Source organism: Stegastes partitus, unplaced genomic scaffold (assembly GCF_000690725.1).
Source record: "Stegastes partitus isolate 25-593 unplaced genomic scaffold, Stegastes_partitus-1.0.2 Scaffold1242, whole genome shotgun sequence".
Taxonomy (NCBI): domain Eukaryota; kingdom Metazoa; phylum Chordata; class Actinopteri; family Pomacentridae; genus Stegastes; species Stegastes partitus.
The window spans coordinates 142,464-162,518 of NW_007578973.1; the positions used below are offsets into that span (position 1 = coordinate 142,464).

At 40.6% G+C, this 20,055-nt stretch overlaps 2 protein-coding genes across 3 annotated transcripts in view; one reads left to right on the top strand and one right to left on the bottom strand.

The window, feature by feature from the left end:
- plcd1a (phospholipase C, delta 1a) overlaps nucleotides 1–6,442 on the top strand; it is a 16,596-nt gene extending 10,154 nt beyond the window's left edge. For both annotated transcript variants that reach the window (XM_008297732.1, XM_008297731.1), the window contains exons 7-15: nucleotides 1,626–1,770; nucleotides 1,882–2,034; nucleotides 3,119–3,265; nucleotides 3,362–3,518; nucleotides 3,608–3,724; nucleotides 3,808–3,986; nucleotides 4,710–4,845; nucleotides 4,926–5,075; nucleotides 5,407–6,442. In XM_008297732.1, the coding sequence (XP_008295954.1) occupies nucleotides 1,626–1,770; nucleotides 1,882–2,034; nucleotides 3,119–3,265; nucleotides 3,362–3,518; nucleotides 3,608–3,724; nucleotides 3,808–3,986; nucleotides 4,710–4,845; nucleotides 4,926–5,075; nucleotides 5,407–5,498 (1,276 nt within the window). In that variant the 3' untranslated portion in view covers nucleotides 5,499–6,442. The remainder of the gene's footprint in view (nucleotides 1–1,625; nucleotides 1,771–1,881; nucleotides 2,035–3,118; nucleotides 3,266–3,361; nucleotides 3,519–3,607; nucleotides 3,725–3,807; nucleotides 3,987–4,709; nucleotides 4,846–4,925; nucleotides 5,076–5,406) is intronic.
- A 2-nt stretch (nucleotides 6,443–6,444) lies between these two features.
- vill (villin-like) lies at nucleotides 6,445–17,803 on the bottom strand. Its single transcript, XM_008297730.1, has 19 exons — nucleotides 17,732–17,803; nucleotides 17,051–17,125; nucleotides 16,758–16,957; nucleotides 16,311–16,419; nucleotides 15,936–16,046; nucleotides 14,189–14,394; nucleotides 14,006–14,084; nucleotides 13,794–13,892; nucleotides 13,420–13,573; nucleotides 13,200–13,300; nucleotides 12,972–13,109; nucleotides 12,722–12,880; nucleotides 12,247–12,426; nucleotides 11,977–12,122; nucleotides 11,429–11,573; nucleotides 9,266–9,454; nucleotides 8,892–8,960; nucleotides 8,407–8,730; nucleotides 6,445–6,903 (listed from the first exon to the last, which is right to left on the bottom strand). Exons 1-19 carry the CDS (start codon nucleotides 17,801–17,803, stop codon nucleotides 6,790–6,792), a joined length of 2,670 nt encoding a protein of 889 aa, XP_008295952.1. The 3' UTR covers nucleotides 6,445–6,789.
- Nucleotides 17,804–20,055: the final 2,252 nt, after the last annotated feature.

Sequence of the window (20,055 nt, forward strand, 5' to 3'; positions counted from 1 at the left end):
ATTGCCGTTAATCATCTAATAATATAATACACAGATATTTTTCACAAATCTCCTCGCACTTGTGACTTTGAGAATTCCGTCAGGTATCATGGCTAAGAACAGCTAACATTACATACTGCTCCCTTCTATGCAGAGACCTCAGATGTTGTAACGGGACCTGCAGGAGTCACTCACACAGCCCCTCATGCTCTCATTACCACTTACCTTACACATCTGTAGTTCCTTCAGCCTCTGGTACTTCTACTTGTCACGCTTCTTCTTCCTGATTTCACTATCGTCTAAGACAGGGGTGGGCAATCCTGGTCCTCGAGGGCCACAATCCTGCATGTTTTAGATGTTTCTCTCTTCAACACACCTGATTCAAATGATCAGCTCATCATCAAGCTCTGCAGAAGCCTGATAACGATCCTGATCATTTGAATCAGGTGTGTTGGAAGAGGGAGGCATCTAAAACATGCAGGATTGCAGCCCTCGAGGACCAGGATTCAACACCCATGGCTTAGACAGATGATCCTTTTCAATCAGACAGTCTTAGGAACTAAATCATGAACTAAAACTACGACTTTTCGAATATTCCTTTGAACCTAAAGAACTTTTAACTGTTGTTGCGATCCAGCTTCTAGGGTCAGCTGGATGCAACAAAAAACAGTTGTTGTGGTAGTAAAGCAATTTATTGCTCAGTAACATAAAAAAACATTAATAATACAAAGAAAATTGGTGGATGTTGCTAAAATCAGTGAACCAAATAAAACCAAACCTAAATCCAATAGCAACACCCACACCTAACAAAAGAAACTAAATAAGCAAGTGCCTCAAAACACATAGAAATTTTAAAAAAAAACCCCACAAGACACAAGTAACTTTTCAACAGTCACAGTCTTCACTAAAACACGAGTAGCTTCTACACAAAGTTAACAGCTGTTAACAGAAGTTATGGTTGAACACAGAAAACACTGTAACACAAAACAAGAGGCACCTCGGCGAACTGTTCCCGTTAAATCCCAGCCGCCCTGACTGAGAGTTCAGTAGCGATTTTATAACCAGGTGTGGTGATTGCTGGGGTCTTGGAGGAGGGACCTGGGTGGTGGACCAATCAAGGGTGATGGGAGGCGGGGAGGACAANCTGGGTGGTGGACCAATCAAGGGTGATGGGAGGCGGGGAGGACAAGGGCTGACAGCAGGTCTGGAGCTCCAGGGCAATAATCCCTGATGTCTGCCAGATGAAATCTGGAACACGGTCTTCAGCCAGTTGTGATCAGCTCCGGTCTTCACAAGCAGCCTCTCCACACAGAGGCTGCACAACGTCCACCCCAGGAGCAACTCGGCCTAAACAACAGGGGCCGTAACACTGTAATTTTACAAGAAATCCTAATACCACATCCTAATATTTAACCTTGTGACATGAGTATCTGCTTCCAGTTGGGCTGAACGATGCACACAAGTTGCGTCAGTCTCAATTCTGGCTTTAGTTTATCCCAAAGGGCTTTCACAAGGTGCTATCTTGACAGCATGGAACCAAATTGGCCACTAATTTCTAAGTTCCTGGTAACATTTCTGTGACGTAAAAACACCAAGAGAGATCTCTGTGGTGTGTTGGTGGTCATGGCTGCTTTCTTACCTTGCAGAGCGCTGACAAAGAGTTGCCGCTGTGTGGAGCTGGACTGTTGGGACGGAGCTAACGGAGAGCCTGTTATTTATCACGGCTACACGATCACATCCAAAGTGCTCTTCAGTGACGTCATCAAAGCCATCAAAGATTACGCCTTCAAGGTAGGTGGGATGTTTTATTACCTGTGGGATGTATCAGATGGCTAATTGGTGGTTGCATATCATTCCCAAAGTCAGGAACTTCACCTTCACGTTGTTTCCTTTGTTCTGCAGACGTCTGACTACCCAGTGATTCTGTCGCTGGAGAACCACTGCACCGTGGAGCAACAGAAGCTCATGGCCCATTATTTAATCTCCATCCTGGGCGATGCTTTGGTAACAAAGCCCCTGGGCGACACCATGCCCACCAACTTCCCTTCACCCGAGGTGTGTTGATCTTTAAACTAAGCTTTCTGAGGCACCTTATGCTGGAGCCTCGCTGTGAATATCCTCTAAAATAAGAGAGGAAGACCACTCCTTAAAATTCCACCTCTTAAGTTAATTAATCGCTCTGCCAGATTTTTCATGTTCCTGTTTACTTAAACGTGATTGGTAAATTTGTCTGGGAAAAGGAAGCTAATGAGATTTAAGTAAAACCCATCCTCATTATGTGAGCAACGAATGCAGCATAATCAAAACACCATCAATCTTGAGCCTCTGCTCCTCCTCTTCATTGTGCTACAAAGCAGTTTTGCATTTTATTAAGCAGTTCCTTATTAACTAATAAGCCACTATTAGATCTGATAGTGAACGAGAATGAATGTATGAGAAAAGCCCTTGTGCGATAAGAGAGGTTGTCTGCGTGTGGAGTTTAATTCGTATGTGAGCGAGGTTTAGAGTTTGTCCACCAGGTATGCAATGAGTGCACAAAGCAATTTATATTCATTTAGTCGTTTTCCATTTTAAAAGAAATGTGTGAGCATCTGTTGGGCAGGAGGCAAAAACTACCAGCCTGAATTTCATGAAATTTGGTGAAGAAGAGGAGTACTGACACAGAAAGAGCTGATTAAATTTTGGTGCAAGCTAAGAACATTTTCATTAAAATTCAATACAGGATATTGGTTGTTTTGGTGTTTGTTTGTTCTTTTTTTAATTAGCCTCTAAGATAGTTAATCCATTTCTTCCTTGGTGTAGTTTTTATGCTTCCATTTCAGTCATATTTTTGTTACTTTCTATCTTTCCTCTTAGCAAAAATCTGCGAGATGAACAGAAATTAAATTCTGAGAAAGATACAAAGAGAGTGGACATTTTAAAAATAATGCTTTAAATGTAGCCTCCATGGAATAAATGCCTGTGGCGTTGTTAGCCTCAAAGGAAATTTTAGTTATGCATTACAGGACCTTTTCCTTTCCGTCATTGGCTGCTTCGAGGGTGTGGCCAGCGCTTACCAATAACACGCTTTTCGCCATTAAAATGACAACATGTGCCTCCCTGCATTACTTGAAGTAATCTTTTGTCTGTGTCTGTGCAGGAGCTAAAGGGCAAGTTCCTCATCAAGGGAAAGCGACTGAACAAACTGGATGCATTCTTCCATAACAACAACATCGCAGAGGAAGGCACAGTGTCTGAGGAGGACGAGGCTGCAGATTGTGAGAATGGCCAGAAAGCAAAACCAAAGGTGGGTTTAAATGCTTTTTGCAAACTTGTAGGATATTTCTTTGTAAGTGTGTATTATGTTTTACATCACTTTGGTCTTTTTCCTGTGTCCTTTCAGAAATCAAAGATCAAACTTGCCAAACAGCTCTCAGACATCGTCATCTACTGTAAGAGCGTTCACTTCAGCGGCTTTGAACACGCCAAAGACAGCCAGGGCTTCTATGAAATGTCGTCCTTTAAGGAGAGCAAAGCTTTCAACCTGGCTGAGACCTCAGGTAAACTGACATGTCCGAGTTAGGCAACAAACTTTGGTGTGATTTAACGGCAAACTGTGTTGTTTAAGGGTTTTAATGTGTTCCCGTAGCTACCGCTTACATCCATCACAACATGGACAAACTGAGCAGGATCTACCCAGCCGGCTCCAGAACCAACTCCTCCAACTACAACCCTGTGCCCATGTGGAACGTCGGCTGCCAGATTGGTACGTTCCAGTGAGGAGAAATCCACTCATTGGCCTATTAGAAGCAGAGTAATGGTTTCACACTCTCTTCTCTCTGACTTCAGTGGCGCTGAACTTCCAGACTCCCTCCAAGGAGATGCACCTAAACCAGGGTCGGTTCCTGCCCAACGGTACATGTGGCTACGTCCTGAAGCCTGAGTTTCAGAGAAGCCTGTCCTCTCAGTTTGATCCCAACACACTCGCCAAAGGGCCCTGGCTGAAGCGGAAGATCTTTCACATCATGGTGGGAGTTTAACCCAAAAAAAGAATTGTGTTTGTTAGACTCACAGGTGCCCTTGGGAGTTTTTCTGCTCTGTTTACATTCAGTACTACTTGCTTGTTTCCCCTGAGGACTTACAAACTTGCTCAAAAAACATTGGCAAAGGCGAGTATTTGGAAAATAAAATTGTTTACTTCCTTGTTTGGTAGCTGTTACTGGGGAACTATTTGTGTATCATGGCCAGAGGTGGAAGAAGTGTTCAGATCTTCAAGTAGTCGTAGCCATACAACTGCATACAATAAGTAAAAGCAATGCTGTACACATACACAGAAAAGCATGAAAATGTACTAAAATTAATAGTTAAATAGAAGCAGACATTATGCACAATGGTCCATTCAGAGGAACATTTATAGTATTGTTGTAGTTTAATTGTAGATGCAAGTTCTTTTTATTGTTGCATCTGGTAAAGGAAGGTTTCATTTTGATTTATATACTGATGTATAGTTAAATATGATAATGTGTTTGTTCATTATGTCTTGTTTTGTTTATGTGAATCTGCAAAGTAACATTTCAAATTAAATTAGTGGATTCTTAGCTATTTTTTTTTTACCACTGATCACGTCGACAGTGTGCACATACGCAGAAAGTTGTCCTTCAATTTGTATTTGACTAATTATGATCATGTTCTACTGTGAATTTAATTCTACATCTACATTGTTCCATGCGTTCATTTCTTTCTCTCAACAGGTGATCTCGGCTCAGCAGTTACCGAAAATCAACAAGGACAAACACAAATCCATCGTGGACCCTCTGGTGAGAGTGGAGATCTACGGTGTCCCGGCGGACAACGCCAGCAAGGAGACGCACTACATTGATAACAACGGTACAAGCACAGAGAACATGTCACAGACTCACACTAAGATGAGAAATATACAGTATCTAACTAATGGTCCATCCCTGCAGGTTTCAACCCCATGTGGAATGAAAGCTTCCAGTTTAACATCCACGTCCCAGAGCTGGCCATGCTGCGATTTGTGGTGGAGGATTATGACTCAACATCTCAGAATGATCTCATCGGGCATTACTGTCTGCCGGTCACCAGTGTACAGAATGGTAAGAAAGTCCAGATGTTAGAGACTATCTGGATTTAGAAAGTATGATGATTAGAATAAAAACCATTAAACCATTTAGCAGATAATAAAGTGCAAACTGAAGATGTACGACAAAAAAAAGCACTTTTTAGGCCACTGCTGCTTTATTGTATTCTCTAATTATGCATTAACTTTAAAGGGGGTCCTAGTCCTTATTTACTTTTCTTTGACAGTCACTGACAACTTTACGTAGATCATATGACTCCTATGTTCCTCCTTTTGCCGTAACACAGCTTATGAAGTGGTTCTGACTAATATTGCTGACAGCGCTAACATTAACTTCTGTTTTCCAGGTTATCGTCACGTCCCGTTGCTCACCAAGAGAGGAGACGTCATCTGCTCCGCTGGACTCTTTGTGCATCTCATGCTCATGGACGCCCAGTAGACTCATACCTGTTAAAAACTCCTCATGCCAGCAACAGCATTTTATATTTTTTAAGCAAACTGTACTAGAATTTATCCAGTTTTAAAGCTAATTAACAAAACTCTGATCAAATATTTCAAAATGATCTTCAAGGATAAGACATTATGTGGATTGCCAAGCAACAGCTGCTGACTCACGGTGACATTTTCTGTCGTGTAATTTTCGCTTTTTAAACACCCCGGTTTGATCGAGAGCTCCTGTGGTGTAACAAAAGCAAGAATGAATGACAATGTGTGTGGAAGGGGTGAATGAGAAATGCAGGGAATTGTTTTAAGAAAGTAATTAGAAGGGGTTTGCCATACAGAGGGGAAATATATAATAAGTATAAAGTGACTTTTGTGTGTGAATTACAGCAGAAGATACTTGCTGTTTTTTTAAATAGATTCCCTGAGACTTTATGGCATTTCCCTTCAGGATCATATAAATCATCCTCATGAAAACAAAGTGTTTTTGGTGGTTTTGTGTTTTCATATTTTATCAAACTAGAACAAGCTTTGATTTGTACCTTCTCAGTTTTAATAACGACGAGTCTGTAGCTCCGTATGAACAGCATGCTCTCAGAATGTAAATGTCCTCGTGTACGTCTGCGTGCTTCTGTTTATTCACTTTGAGATGAATGCTCTCCTTGTAAATATGATTTCTTTCAAACAGACCGAAAATGCTTCAAACCTCCGTTTCTTGACGAGATGAGGAGCAAGTGTACTTCACATGATTCCAATCTGAATAAAACTTAATCCACTTTATCAAGCAGGTTTGTTTTCAATGTATCACACTTTATTATTTTAATCATGGGAGGTTTTACAGCAGTTTTCCATGTGACAAATGACTCAGTGCCTTCAGTATGTCGTGTTACTTATCTGCATTTTGCACTAGCTCTCAAATAAAACCAGCCCCTGAGTCCCTCATTGAAGGTTTCCTGTGTTTCTTCATTATATAAGATGATTAATTTACCCATGACATGTGAGGATGTGTAGCATCGCTTAATATGATTAGCTTAAAACATTGAAAAATACAGTTAAATAAAAAGCAGCACAATTAAAAATAATCTCAAAGGAAAGTGTCAGGTATGTCCTTTAAATTAGATTCTTCATATCACAATCCTGTTTATAGGCTAAGTCTGTAAAACACTTGTAATCACAATAACTTGGCAGATGCTTTGAAAATATTGGCAGAATTTCTTTTTTCTCTCAACAACAGCTTAGAGTTTGGTTTTGACTTTCTCAGCGCTTCTCTTTACGGCGTTGGATTCTTCTCAGAAAAGTCCTGCTTTCTTCTTCAAGTCGCTCTGACGCCACTTGGGCAGGCGGTGGAAGTCTGCGCGAGTTGTGCCGAGCAGGTTCTCGAAGTCCACATCGGACAGGTAGTCCTGAAGCCAGAGAAGACGGAGAACAGTTAGGCTGACCTCCACTGTACGCAGCGTGTTATTACATCAGGATACAGTATGAGACGATTAGCCACCGAGGACAAACAAGAGAAAGAGTCTCCGCCCTTATTTATTTAGGATCAAGACATACTGAAAGAGACATTGTGCTTTACGTCTCTTTGTGGGTTTATTCTCTCTCTGAGGTCATTTTCCATTTCCTTTTGCATTTTTTGGTGTTTCTCTGTAATTATTTTGTGTCACTACATTGATGTTGTGTCTCTCTGCAGTCACTTTGTCTCTTCTTGTGGGTGTTTAGTGTCTCGGTGTTTATCTCATGTCTGTAATAATTCTGTAATAAATCTCTCTAGGTGATATGTAGCTGTTTTTTGTTCATTTTGTCATTTATATATGTTGTAAGTGGTTGTTTTGTGTCTTTTGTAGTGATTACGTTTCTTTTTGTGTGTGTCTCTGAGGTCATTGTGTGTCTTTTTGTGATTGTTCTGTGTCTCTCTGTAGTCATTTTGTTTCTTCGTTTGTGTTTCATGTCTCTAGAAAGTCCTTTTGTGTCTGTTTGTGGTTGTTTTGTGTCTTTTGTAGTGAATATGTTTCTTCGTTTGTGTTTCTTGTGTCTCTCTGAGGTCATTGTGTGTTTTTTTTGTGATTGTTGTGTCTCTATGTCGAGATTTTATTTCTTTGTGTGTGTTTTTATGTGTCTCTTGATAGTCATTTTGTGTCTTTTTGTGGATGTTTAGTGTCTATCTATAGTCATTTTGTTTCTTTTCACCTTCTCTATTTTTCACTTTGTGTCTCTGTAGGAATTTCATATTTATCTATCACATATATAACATCTCTGTAGTCAGTTTGTGTTTCAATGTCGCTGTTTCGTATCTCTTGGTAGTCATCTTATGTATCTCTGTAGCTAATTTGTGTGTTTTTTTTTGTGGTTGTTTTTTTTCCTGTTGTCATTTGTATACGTTTCTGGTTGTTTGTGCCCCTCTGTAGTCATTTCATGTCTCTGTGTCGTCATTTTGTGTCTGTTTGTGGTTAATTTGAATCTTTCTATAGCTATTCAGTGTCTCTGTCCAATGCTTTTGTGGTTATTTTAATTTTGTGTATTTTTGCAGTGCTTTCGGTTAAAAAAAAAAAAAAAAAAAGCAATTGAACCTTGATATTTGATTCAGTATGAGAATGAAGAGAGGCTGTCTGAATCCTGTCCAAAGTAGATCCCAAGGACCCTTTACTGCACAAAAAATACACTATACAAACTATTGCATGAAACCATATGACACAACAGCTGACTTAAATAAAAAACGGTAAATAAATGTAGTGTTGTTGAAGTCTCAGTCTGCCGTTCCTGGACTGGGTTCAGTATGAGAGATACTCTACAAGTCATGTTAACAGTCACCTCAGCAGAGACCCACTCACTAATCCATGCCTGCTTACAGCTTTCTCATAACTAACACTAATTATCATATAATGATTTTCTCCTATTTGCACAACACCCACCTCCTTCTGGGTGGGGTCCACTCCGTCCGGTAGGTCGGTGGGAGGCATGTTTACGAGGAGCTCTGGGTTCAGATACGTCCCCTGGCCGCTACTCGCCGACGACCAGGCCATGGACACAGAGGACAGGGTTTTTGGGGACGATGGGGTTCTTGGGAATGACGGAGTTCTTGGGGTGGACGGGCTGGAGGGGCCAGAGTGTCCGGGGGACTGACCAATCCCGTGGACCCTGTAGAGTGGAGGGGAGCTCACGGGGCCCCCTGGAGCCCTGTAGCTACCCCCACCAAACCCCGGAGAACCCTTATCCACAGTAGTGAGGTTCAGGCCCTGTAGATACACGTTTTTGAAATCACATTTTTAATGAAGACATCATGAATAGGACTCACGGGTCATTATGTATCTCATTAGAGACATTAGCGGTTAGTACATTAATGATATTAGTGCATTTATTCTGTTAATGTTAGGATTAGTGTCAGTCAATCACTTACTACAGTGATCTGTGCGAGAGATTCTGCATCACTCAGCTTTTTTTTCAATTCCTCATAGGATTTTCCTCCCTGTTGAGAAGATCAAGTGAACCAGGATTGAAAATTAGTAAGCATGCAGGGTGTTCTTCATCCTCAGACAGTCCATTAAATCATCCACAAGTGACTTCGTGTTCCTCCTACTTTCAAAAATGATTCATTCGCATGAGATTATTCATAGAATTCATGGGATATTTTCAGCTCTTTTCCATAATCAGTAGATAGGCATGTTGGTGTAATGGAAATTTTGTAATGCCTTGATCATGCTGTATTAGTCTATTAATAACCCTCCTCTCCAGTGACTTCCGGGGAGATCAAAGAGAGGCTATTAAACTTACGCTCCACTTATGAGGATCCCATGCGTTGAACCAACCAGTGAAAGTGGGCGGCTCATATCCCTGTTTGACAGAGATGATGGGTGTGTCGGGGTCACGGCCCGCTGGGTGGAACCTCAGGTACTCCTGTGCGCTGTTCAACGCGTCTTTGGTCTCGGACTGATTGGCCAAGTGTCCGATCCACAAGAAAATCTAAGGGGATTGGGAAGAAGGAAAGCAAGAGACAGAGACAGAATAATAACACCATGAATCTATTGCAGAACTTGTTGTACACTGTAACTGACAGTTAGGCTGCTTTAATGACCAAGAAGCACTCATCATCAAAAAAACTGTCAACTTTCAGAACACTTTTTACTACATTGCGTTTATCTGACAACTACAGCTGCCCGTTATTTCTGTATTAGGTAGATTATATTTGATGGCAAACACGCTATAAGTTTATATACAGCGATGCATCCACTGTTCAGTCTTTAAAAATGTACAGAAAATTTAAGACGGTCTCAAAAATACAGATTCAAATACCCAGAGTTTGATATGTAGTAAATCTAAGGAACCAGTCCTGTCAGGGTGCATGGTGGGGGCATCATTATTCTCTACAAAGAATGCTGTGTTCAAGCTGCAGCGAACATTGAGGTGTGGGTGGAAAGAGAAATGGGGAGCTGAACGTTTTCTACACACTAAAAAATAGTGTTTGATCAAAACAAAAAAATGGACACTTCAATGGACAACTTCTAATAAAATTATGGTAAAAACAAACTGCAGTGAATGAGGGAAACAGCTATTCCTCTTCAACCAAATGTATTTTTAATGACTCGTTTTAACCGTCTCAAATTGTCCAGGTACATTAAGATAGAGGAGAGGATTTGAATGAGAGTTTCAAATCATGTAATGCAATTGAGTTTTAATTACATACAATATTGACTTGATGTAATTACCAACATCATTATGTCAACCCAACCGATTAAAACAATGTTTAAAACTTAAAATGTTTGTATTATTTTGCCATTCTTAGGCAAGAAAGAATTATTTACATGGTAAAAGTGCTTAATGTGTAACTTTGATACACTGAAAGAAGTCTTAGGGGTTAAATCAGTGACTAGAGACTTCTTCTAAGATCAATTTTTAAAAAAAACTTCAACACTAAGAGGCTAATTTTTAGACATTTCTAATCTAAAACAACAGCTCAAATTACTATGAAAGAGACACGACTTGTGTTACTCTACATTTTGCTCATGATTCTTCTGTATTTGCAGACAGATGATTTATGCTTGTAGAGGAAATAGGCAGCTATACTATTGTTTGTTTTATAGGCACATAAATTGATATATAAAATGATGCTGTGGTTTTACAGGGAGTTCACAATGCCAGGCTGCAGAAACTATTCACATCTATTTTAGCTGTAATCTGATGTAACATCACACAGTATTATGACTTTTTTTTTTTTTTAAATAATCCCAAAAAGTATGTCAGAATGAGGGGCAGTACCAGGTGCTGCAGAAGGTAATCTAAGAAAAAATAATCACACAACTACGGGTAGAACCTAATATCCAAATCAAACAATGAGTGGGAACAGCTTTCCAGACGGGAGCGATAATAATCCATCTTGGATAATTGAGCACACATTTACCCTGCACCTTTGTCTTTTTACTGTGAGTACAGCTGCCTTTACAAAGTACATACTGTTCCACATTGTATGCACACAATTGGGACATAATACGCCATCATAATATTGTGCCTTCAGTTTTGGATGTGTTGCTCGTATAGCCGTCGCAGTCTGTGGTGTAAACTGAGCTGCTCTGGTGGCTCAAGCTTGTCACGTTATGTATGGTATGAATCTGGATTGCACGCTGCAAAATGAAACCAGAGAAATTGACATTTTGCATTTGACATACTATGTATTGAGACACGATCATTTTTTTTCCGGGCAAGGCGGAAAAGAAGGGGCTACTGGAAACCCAACAATTCAATTAACCTTAACAAGGCAACAAACCAAGGGCCAAAAAAAAAAAACTTTTTCAACCTGAAGTCACTGTGCTGACCTCCTTTTGTTCTGGCCAGAATGAAGAAGACACAACAACAGACAAAAGCCACTGGTCTTCACATTCATCCTTGCAAGAGGCCCAGACAGAGGATGTACGTCTGCATGGTTCTCCTTTGACCTCTTACCTCCTCCCAGGTGTCCAGCAGCATCACATCCTCTTCGTCCAGGTCAATCTGGTCGAAGTCGTCCACCTCCGTCATCCTAAACCGACCCGTCTGATTGGAGCATTCAAACAGCCGGGGACTGTGACGCGGCGTCTCGATCTGCAGTCTGAAAAAAACAAAAACGCAGACCTTTCTATCACAACAACGCCGTAATCTGCCCTGTTTTTGTGCAGGGAGGCTGCATTTCATTGGCTCCCGATGACATTGGGCATATTCCACTGACCTTGATCTAAAAATAATCCGTGCAGATTTAAATGTAAGCTTATTAATGGTTCAAAATATGATTAAAGGACCTTTTGGATAAGATCTGGAGTCCTTGTTAATGGGTTATTATAATGGGTATATTCTGCTTTTATGCAACATGCCCTAATAAATAACAAAGGCTGCATTAAGTGTTCATCTGGCTGATCAAGTTACATTGAGGGAAAATAAAATCTGCTCAAATTTCTGTCCCCTAAAAGCATAAAGCCCTGATTTACAAGTGTGATGCTGCTGCTGTCTGTGTTTACCTCTTATCGCTGGCATATGGAGCCTTTCCACCTAAAGCTACCCAGAATTCAGCTTTCTCCTGGCCCTCCATCACCACCTGCTTGTCCTGCCTGGACAGCACATCAGAGATGGCTCTCCCCATCACCCTCTCATCCCCGTTGCAGCCCTGGAGAGACGACATCAAACAAACATCATGAAACACATGGAATTCTGTGAAAGCGCAGACGCACAAAATGCACGTTTTTATCATTTGACTGAGGTTCCCGTCGACTCCATCGCCAGATACGTACCTTCCCGTACCACAGGTAGCATTTTGTGTCAGTCTTCAACAAGAACACGTCGTTGGTGTTGAGAGAGGAGGCTCTCGCCGGCACTTCAGTGGCCTTAGTGTTCAGCTCACTGGTCCCTCTCACCTGGAAAAGCCTGGCACCAGGGTCGGGGTTAACCACACCACGTCGACCCGTACCTCCCTTTGAAGACACACACAGAGGCACATGTACACATAAAAATACAGAAAAAAACATGCACAGATTTGCACACACACAATTCCAGTGTCTTTCAACTATTATCGTATGCATGTATGATTCATTTTTACATGTTGTTGGAATGCTTTCAATTTGGAGTGTGACGATATTTAATGTTGTAATTATTCTATTTCTTTATGTTACAACTGCCCATGCAAGCAAAATATTGACCTTTTTTTCTGCATGTGAACATTTTTAGTCCAGCAAAAAGAAAAAGGGTTCTTCAGTGTGAAAATCTCACCTCAAAGATGATGAGTTTGCCTTTGAAAATAGCCAGGAAATGGCGAGGCTCCTTTCCCATGACCACTCTGACCTGCACCGGGGCTCCATTGTACTTGTTATCAACATTGACAGCCTGGTAGGCGCATGCTGTGATCTCATCCGTAGTGGCATGACGTCCCTGACGCGAGACAGGCGTAAATCATGTTAATGGAGTTTGTCAGAGGCACGGAGAGAGAGAGGGAGAAGCGGGAAACTGCGATGAAACTGACCTGCCACATGTAGAGGATGTGTTGCAGCTGGCCCGATCTTTTATATGAATACAGCACCAAATAGCAGTCTCCTCCATAGAACTGTCCGTATGTACTCGGATCTACTTCGGCAAGTTCCAAATTCTCAATGCGCCACACCTGACAATTGATAGAAATCAGCAACCTTTATGAGTTTTATTTGGATCACTGACATTGAAGTTGGAAGTCCTGTGTGTTTGTTGTTGTCACCTTAACGTCTCCAGAAGCATCGTCCACCATGCGCTGCTGTGCTGCCAGCTCAGGACGTGCATGGAGGTCCATCACATCGAACTTCACTTGGTCAACCTTAGCTGTGTGGAGACCCAAAGTTATTTACAGAAACAAAAATTTGGAAATAAAACCTGCCGGAATTTATTGGAAAAAAAAAAAAAGAGCTGTGGTATATGAGCCACAGGTTTGTAGAGGTTACCTATCTTTCCGACGCTATAGGTGGTGCCCATGCCGTGAGTTTGTCCTTTGTCGCTCCAGGATTTGAACAAGTGTTTGAACATTGCAGACTCTCCTCCCTCTGCCATCACCTCCACACTGGTGTTGGGTGGGTAGTTTTTGGTTTTGATATAGCCCTGGTGGAAAAAGATGAAGGTATAAAAATGGTGGTGAAAACACCTCTGAATGCTACTGAAAAGAAATTTTGATCAAACTTCATACACTGAACTGAAGAAAACCATAATGTTGAAGGTTAGGGTTTGTTTTCACAAGAATACACACATTTAATTTGATCTGAAAAATAAGAATGAGGAATAGTAAGATGTTTTGTGTACTTTTATCAGGCTGTAAACTCACCACTGCTCTGTTCAGGGCTTCTCGTCGTTCTGCCGCGGAGGCCTGTTTGCCTTTCCAGACCATCACACTGGAACCTTTCTGGTCCAAGATATAACAATCCTGACAACCAGAGAAAAAGAGAGAATGAACAATAAGACAGGACTCATTTTCTTCAATGACTGTGTCGAAAAATCATCTTTGAAGGATAAAAAAAACAACAAAAAAACACTTACATTGGAGCGCAGCAGGTCTTGTGTTAGAGGCTGAATGGCCACTTCTTGAACCACGAGATTCCCACCGTTTTCAAAAACACTGAAGAGAGAAATGAGGAAATAAGTGTGTGTTATTGTTAACTAGCCAATGATATTTCCACAGTGTTGTGGCAGAAATGTAATAGATCGATATGGTGTCCTTACTGGTAGAGCCTGACGTTGTTGTTCTGCGCCATGTTGGATGGCTCATCAGAAGTGGCGGCCTTCAGCTGCGCGGGCTTTGGGCCAAGAACAGCCGTCAAGACGTTCATCAGCTCCGGTGAGTCCCGCTCACTTGCGCCCTCTACAACGCCAATCTGAGCACGACCCCCTCGCTCCCTGTCACGGATGTCCTGAGCCAACAGGACTGCCTGGAAAACGAAGAGAGAAGAAGGGATACCACTGAAACTTCTCCAAAAATAAGTTGTGAATTATTTAGTTTAAGCCCCTGGCTATTTTTCAGACATATCCACCTGAAACAAAACCAGCAAATTCTGTAAAAGCTCCACAACTGTGAGGCAAAAATGAACAAACATGGACTCTATATAGTAGGAGACACTTGGGAGAATTTCAAAATATAACAGGTCTAGATTAAGATGTGAAAAACTCCATTATAACTCCATTTGATGCATTTACTTCTGCCTAATCAAAACTGCTCATCCAATGTGGCAAAAACCTTCTAAATATGGCAGCAGGTTGTTTCTTAGTAACATGTACAGCTTGGTTGTGGTACAGGAGCCTCCATGGTAGAACTACTTCCTGCAGCGTAAACCAAATTCAGAGGTTCAAAATAAAATCCACCTTCATTTGTGCATTGGACAAACCAACATATCTGACTGCACTTCTTCATTAACGCTTACACACTAAAAAAGATACAGCTACTGACTTGAAATTATAAAACATATCCACAATATTATAAGATTCACGTCATCACTAAAACTCAGCAATGGCTTAAAAGTTAAGTGTTGGTTTGTCGTTTACCTCTGAGCTGCTAATTACTAATTTCTTTCCTTTTTTCTGCACGTATACTTTACATTTCATGGATATTTGTAAGCGTAATACTTACAGCTGTATACCATATAATATAAAAAATACTGAATTAATTACACAAATGTATACATGTATTAAAATAAGATGTATTAATCATGCACAAAAATATATAAAGGTGTAAACAATCTTTAATCACCACACAAGAATAGCTAAAACCACTGAAAAATATTATAATTTACTCTTAGACCAGCATGTTACTTAAGTATTATGATATCAATAATAAAGATTTTTGACATTTAAAGTATATTTCATCAGTTTTTGGGGAAATATGAATGCACCATTTCCACTTCTAATTAAGACATTTTAATATGTTAGTTATAACACGAATATATGACATATAAAATATATAATGTTAAAAAACTTAGATATGATGCATAAATATGTCTAAAATTTTCAGTTACCACATAAGAACACCTCAAATTACATCTAGTCATTTTCCCTCGAAGAAAAATTTTATAATTTACTCTTCAACCAGCAAGTTTCTTACATGATAAGATATTAAGAATAATGATTATTTTAATATTTGTACTATATTTAATCAGCATTCTGTAAAATCCCACCTGTAAATAAGTAATTTTAGGATATTTTGTACTTATAATATAAATATATAAGATAAATAAATTGCATACGACTTTAAAAAAAAATGTGAAAGTGATATAATAAATGTACAAGGTGTATAAAATTTTCAGTTAACACACAAGAGTAGCTAAAGTTACATGTAATTATTCTCCATCAATTATAATAATTCTTTTGAAAAATTTAATTACAGTTCTGTAAAATCTAAATGCAGGAACTTTTACTTGTAATTGGGAAACTTTACGAGAGCTTCACTTTCAGCGCTCCATTCAACCAATCAGGTTACCTTGAGCTTCTCCCTCCTGTTGCTCTGGGGGCCGTTCCACTGCACGATGGCTTTCCCCACATCCAGGAGAAATATATCTCCATTGTTAAAGCTGTTCCACGACACCTCCACCTGCACACACAGACACCGAGGAGAGTTGTCAAATACTCTCCTTACGATCAAATGGACAGTAAATATCACACAGTCACGGCACTCCTCAGGCAATTAACACCTCCTCTGACAGCTACGGCAAACGAGCACGCCGTAATTTGCTGGAGAGGGAGCCACAACACCCCCCTTGTAGCGTGACTGTGTGAAGCCTGTGATAGCAGCCAGTGGGAGGTAAAGCATTAAGCCCTGCTGCAGCCCCTCACTTCCATGTTCCACTGTGCATACCTCTGTTGCTGTGACATGCTTCCTCCCTTTGACGTGCATCAATCGCAGCACGTTGTAGACGTTTGTGTCAACATGGTTAAAACCCGAGGCCACTCCGCCCCTCTTGTAGCTGCGGAGAGATCAGTGTACATTACCAAAGTTCAAGTGTAATAAAACATGAAGGCCACAGGCGCAAAGGAGGATAAAGAGAAAAGGGCTGAGAGACATGTCGTCTGATTCGTTTTCAAATCTATGCAACAGAAAAAAGGGTGAAGGTTCATGAAGCAGGTTACAGAAAACAGTGCTTTTCTTTGCTAAGCTTAAAAAAAACAACAAGCGTGTGCTGTGTCATAATCATTTCATACGGAGGGATTAGTGTTGTAAGCCATGTCTCAGAAAGATTACAGTGCTTGTATGAGGCTCCTTCCCTTGAGCTGGTCACCAACCACCCCCCCTTCTTCGACTCACATCAGGCCATTTTTGAAGTAGCTCTTGAACCGAGGCGACTCCCAGCCCTGAACCTCCCGGTGCTGGATCGGACTCCCGCCCAGGTACTCATCCAGCTGGGTGACGTAGATGGCCGCGCAGCCTTGTTCATCCTGAGAGGAGGTCTTTCCTATCCAGTAGTGGATGTCAATAGACTGGCTAGATCCCCTGTTCTGTTTTATCTGGTAATTAACATGAAAACATAGGATTTATACTTGCTCACATGCAATCATACGAACCTCATCAACGTTACAATCTGCCAGTTTTGTACTCACATATAGAACAATGTAACAGTCCCCTTCGAAAAAGTTGCCAAAGCCTTGGGTTGGAACCGGAGCCATTTGCATGTCCTGAATAAAGAAAACGACACCTTAAACCTCAAACAAAAATCATATTTTGGCATGCTGCTCCTTTTGCATACAGACAAATGCTGGGCTCGGACTCTTCAGTGCTTTGCATGACACAATCTGCTGAAACCGCTTGTGTTTTTCACAACTTGTATGTCTACATTGTGTACCAACAGTCAGCTATTATATGTTGGTAGTTTCGAGGAAAAGAAACCACAACAGGCACAATGCCACACCCCATATAGCAGTACATTATGCAAGTGTGATTGTTGTGTCTGGTCTCATGATGTATGGCTCAGATTGTTCAGTGCATTATTTGCTGCAGGAAATCAGGAATCCTTATTATTTAGTGTCCTAGTTAATCTTTCTAGAGGACACATCGTGAGGAAACTTCTCCTCTGAATACAGTTTGACCTTGAAACTGCAGCGTACCAAAGACAGCCTCGAAAAACACACTCAGATTCAGACATCCAAGCTTTAGTATCTAAGACACTTAAGTATCCGGTCCTGTCAGCTTGCAAGGTGGAACCATTTTATTACTCTTCTTCAGAACTGATTTCCGGTTCAGACATGTATCCCTGAATCACCGCTGACGAAGGCCTGACTTACATTGATGGTCCAAATCTGCAGGCCTGGTTTTCGGCTGACATTTCGAAAGGCGTCTTTATTGTCGCTGCTCATCGTTCTGCTGAACTGAAACAAACATAAAGATAAAGCAAAAACAGTGAGAATCGCACTCGACGCTGTCTCGTTAGGTGTAAATTGAAAATCACATTTGTCTGTGTTTGATTTACACAAGAAGACAGACAGGTAAAGCGTGAGATGCATGAGGAAAAGTTGGCAAAGCACAAGAAATGAATGCTTAGAGAAATAACTATTCGAACTTCTTAAGAGTTATAATTTATGGAATGTCAGCACATGTGTTCAAGCACTGTTGTTAAGTACAGTTATGAGGTATTATTACTTTACTTGACACTTTAATTGACCACTTTTCATGGACTACTCTTGTACTTTTGAAGCACATTAGTTATTCGAAAGCGAGTTTTGTTAACAGATTGGAATTATACATACAGAGCATATAAAAATATGAATATATATCCTTGTGTAACATCATATAAAGTTGTAAAAAAGAAAAGTGTTAAACTATTACCCGCATTAGTTTAAATAATAACATCCCAGTAATATAATATATATCCCAATTTACTTTATTATTTTTGCTTAAGAAGAGCTTGTACTTTTAAAACTTTATTTTCTCATAATAATTTTACTTTTTTTTATATATAAATTTGAATAAAGGACTGTTACATACACTAGGACTATTTCACATAGTAACATTACTTCTTGAATTTAAGTCCAAAATAAGAGATTGTCTTGTCATAATGGCAACAATACTACCTATAAGCTTTTAAACTGATGCAGGTAGTTTGTTAGTAGATATTCTTAGTAGCATTTATGTAGCGTCATTTTTAGCAATCTGATGAACATACGTTCAACAATAACCACTAATATTAATCTCCTTTTTGCTCTGTGTTTGGTCTCCACCACCCAACCAAATGCACGACCATGTTCGCCAGCTAGTCAATAACTTTGTTTGCTATTTAGTGTAATGTAAAGTGGTTTGGTGGCCCTGTGTTGAAATAAAAACAGAAAGGAAACTGCAACACACGGATGTTTCCTAGCCTTTTTTGCTAAATAAAAACTGCTCCAAAAATTAGCAAAAACAATGAATAAATAGATACATCAAAGCTTTTCTAGCACATTAGATAACACACATTCAGTTGTGACTCCACCAAAGTACTTGAACAGAAAAATATTACACTTTCAAGACCTCCTTCTCCTTCCTACTCATCCTTACCAGTTCCCTATCTTTTCACTGAAAACAGATGTCTCTAAAATGACAAGTGAACCAATTCAAAAGATTGGATCTCTGACAGCAACGCACCTCTAATCCTCCTAATGAGTGTCAGCTTGGCGCCATAGCAACATACAAGTCTTGCAATCAGGGGTGCTTTAACTGCCTCTTCACTCAGATATCAGAAACAACAGCGCTGATAAGCAAACACACTGTATCACCAGCTGAGCCAAGAATATAGGCTTAGCGGGGACGCGCTGTATGGAAACAGGCTCGGTGGGATGTTACGCCGCTCGCAACATATCATGAATGCAAATACAGGATCCATGCATGATATGATTGTCAAATAGCTGGAGGAACTGTGGTTGCAGTTACTCTCCAGAGAAATAACCCAGCTATAATTCATGGATCGTGTGCTGCGCACCTCCTCTACTCGTCGCCCCAGGTGTAGGAATAAAAGGCCTCACTGGGCGGTGATGGATGGAGTGGGAGGTGTGAGATGAAGTGAGATAGATCGGGTCAGCTGGACTCCAGCAGGATCTTAACCACACCCTTCATTAATATTATCAAGGCTCTGGTATTCAGGGAGCTGAATAAAGGTGACACACACAGAGCAAACACTAGGAAGGGTTGAGATTTAAAATAAAATGATAGGGCTTGGGCTGAAGTTGCAAAATCCTGCATTTGGCTTTTGATGTGTGAGACGGAGGAGGATTGAGAGGCAAAGTCTGACTCATGCTGGAACTTACGTAGAATGTAATACATAAAGTGGTACATCCGTAGCTTTATTGCGAGTAAAATGAACAGCTGCCAAAAGTAAGAGTGTGCCAAAAGGGAACACTAAAGCATGGAGTAGCAGAGTTCAGGGACGCCGGAATGAAGTCATAGTGGCAACCAGTTGAACAGATAGCGTCAATCAGTTAGATAGCTAATTGTATCATCGGCCACCAATAAGCTGCTCCGGATAAAGAGACCCGTGCATTCACGTAATGACAGAGGGTGTGGTTAACTGCTTATTAACTCGACTTTTAATTTGTAACAGGAGGTCGTTTGTGTCATTCAAACGATACGCAATGCAGTA

What these genes read in the sequence shown, in the direction of transcription:
- vill (XM_008297730.1), bottom strand. Translation starts at nt 17,803, where the DNA reads ATGAGCAGCGACAATAAAGACGCCTTTCGAAATGTCAGCCGAAAACCA. An exon ending in CTCTCGCACAGATCACTGTA is followed by an intron (nt 8,731 to 8,891) that starts GTAAGTGATTGA and finishes GTGTATCTACAG; the next exon opens with GGCCTGAACCTCACTACTGT. An exon ending in TGGACCCCACCCAGAAGGAG is followed by an intron (nt 6,904 to 8,406) that starts GTGGGTGTTGTG and finishes CTCTGGCTTCAG; the next exon opens with GACTACCTGTCCGATGTGGA.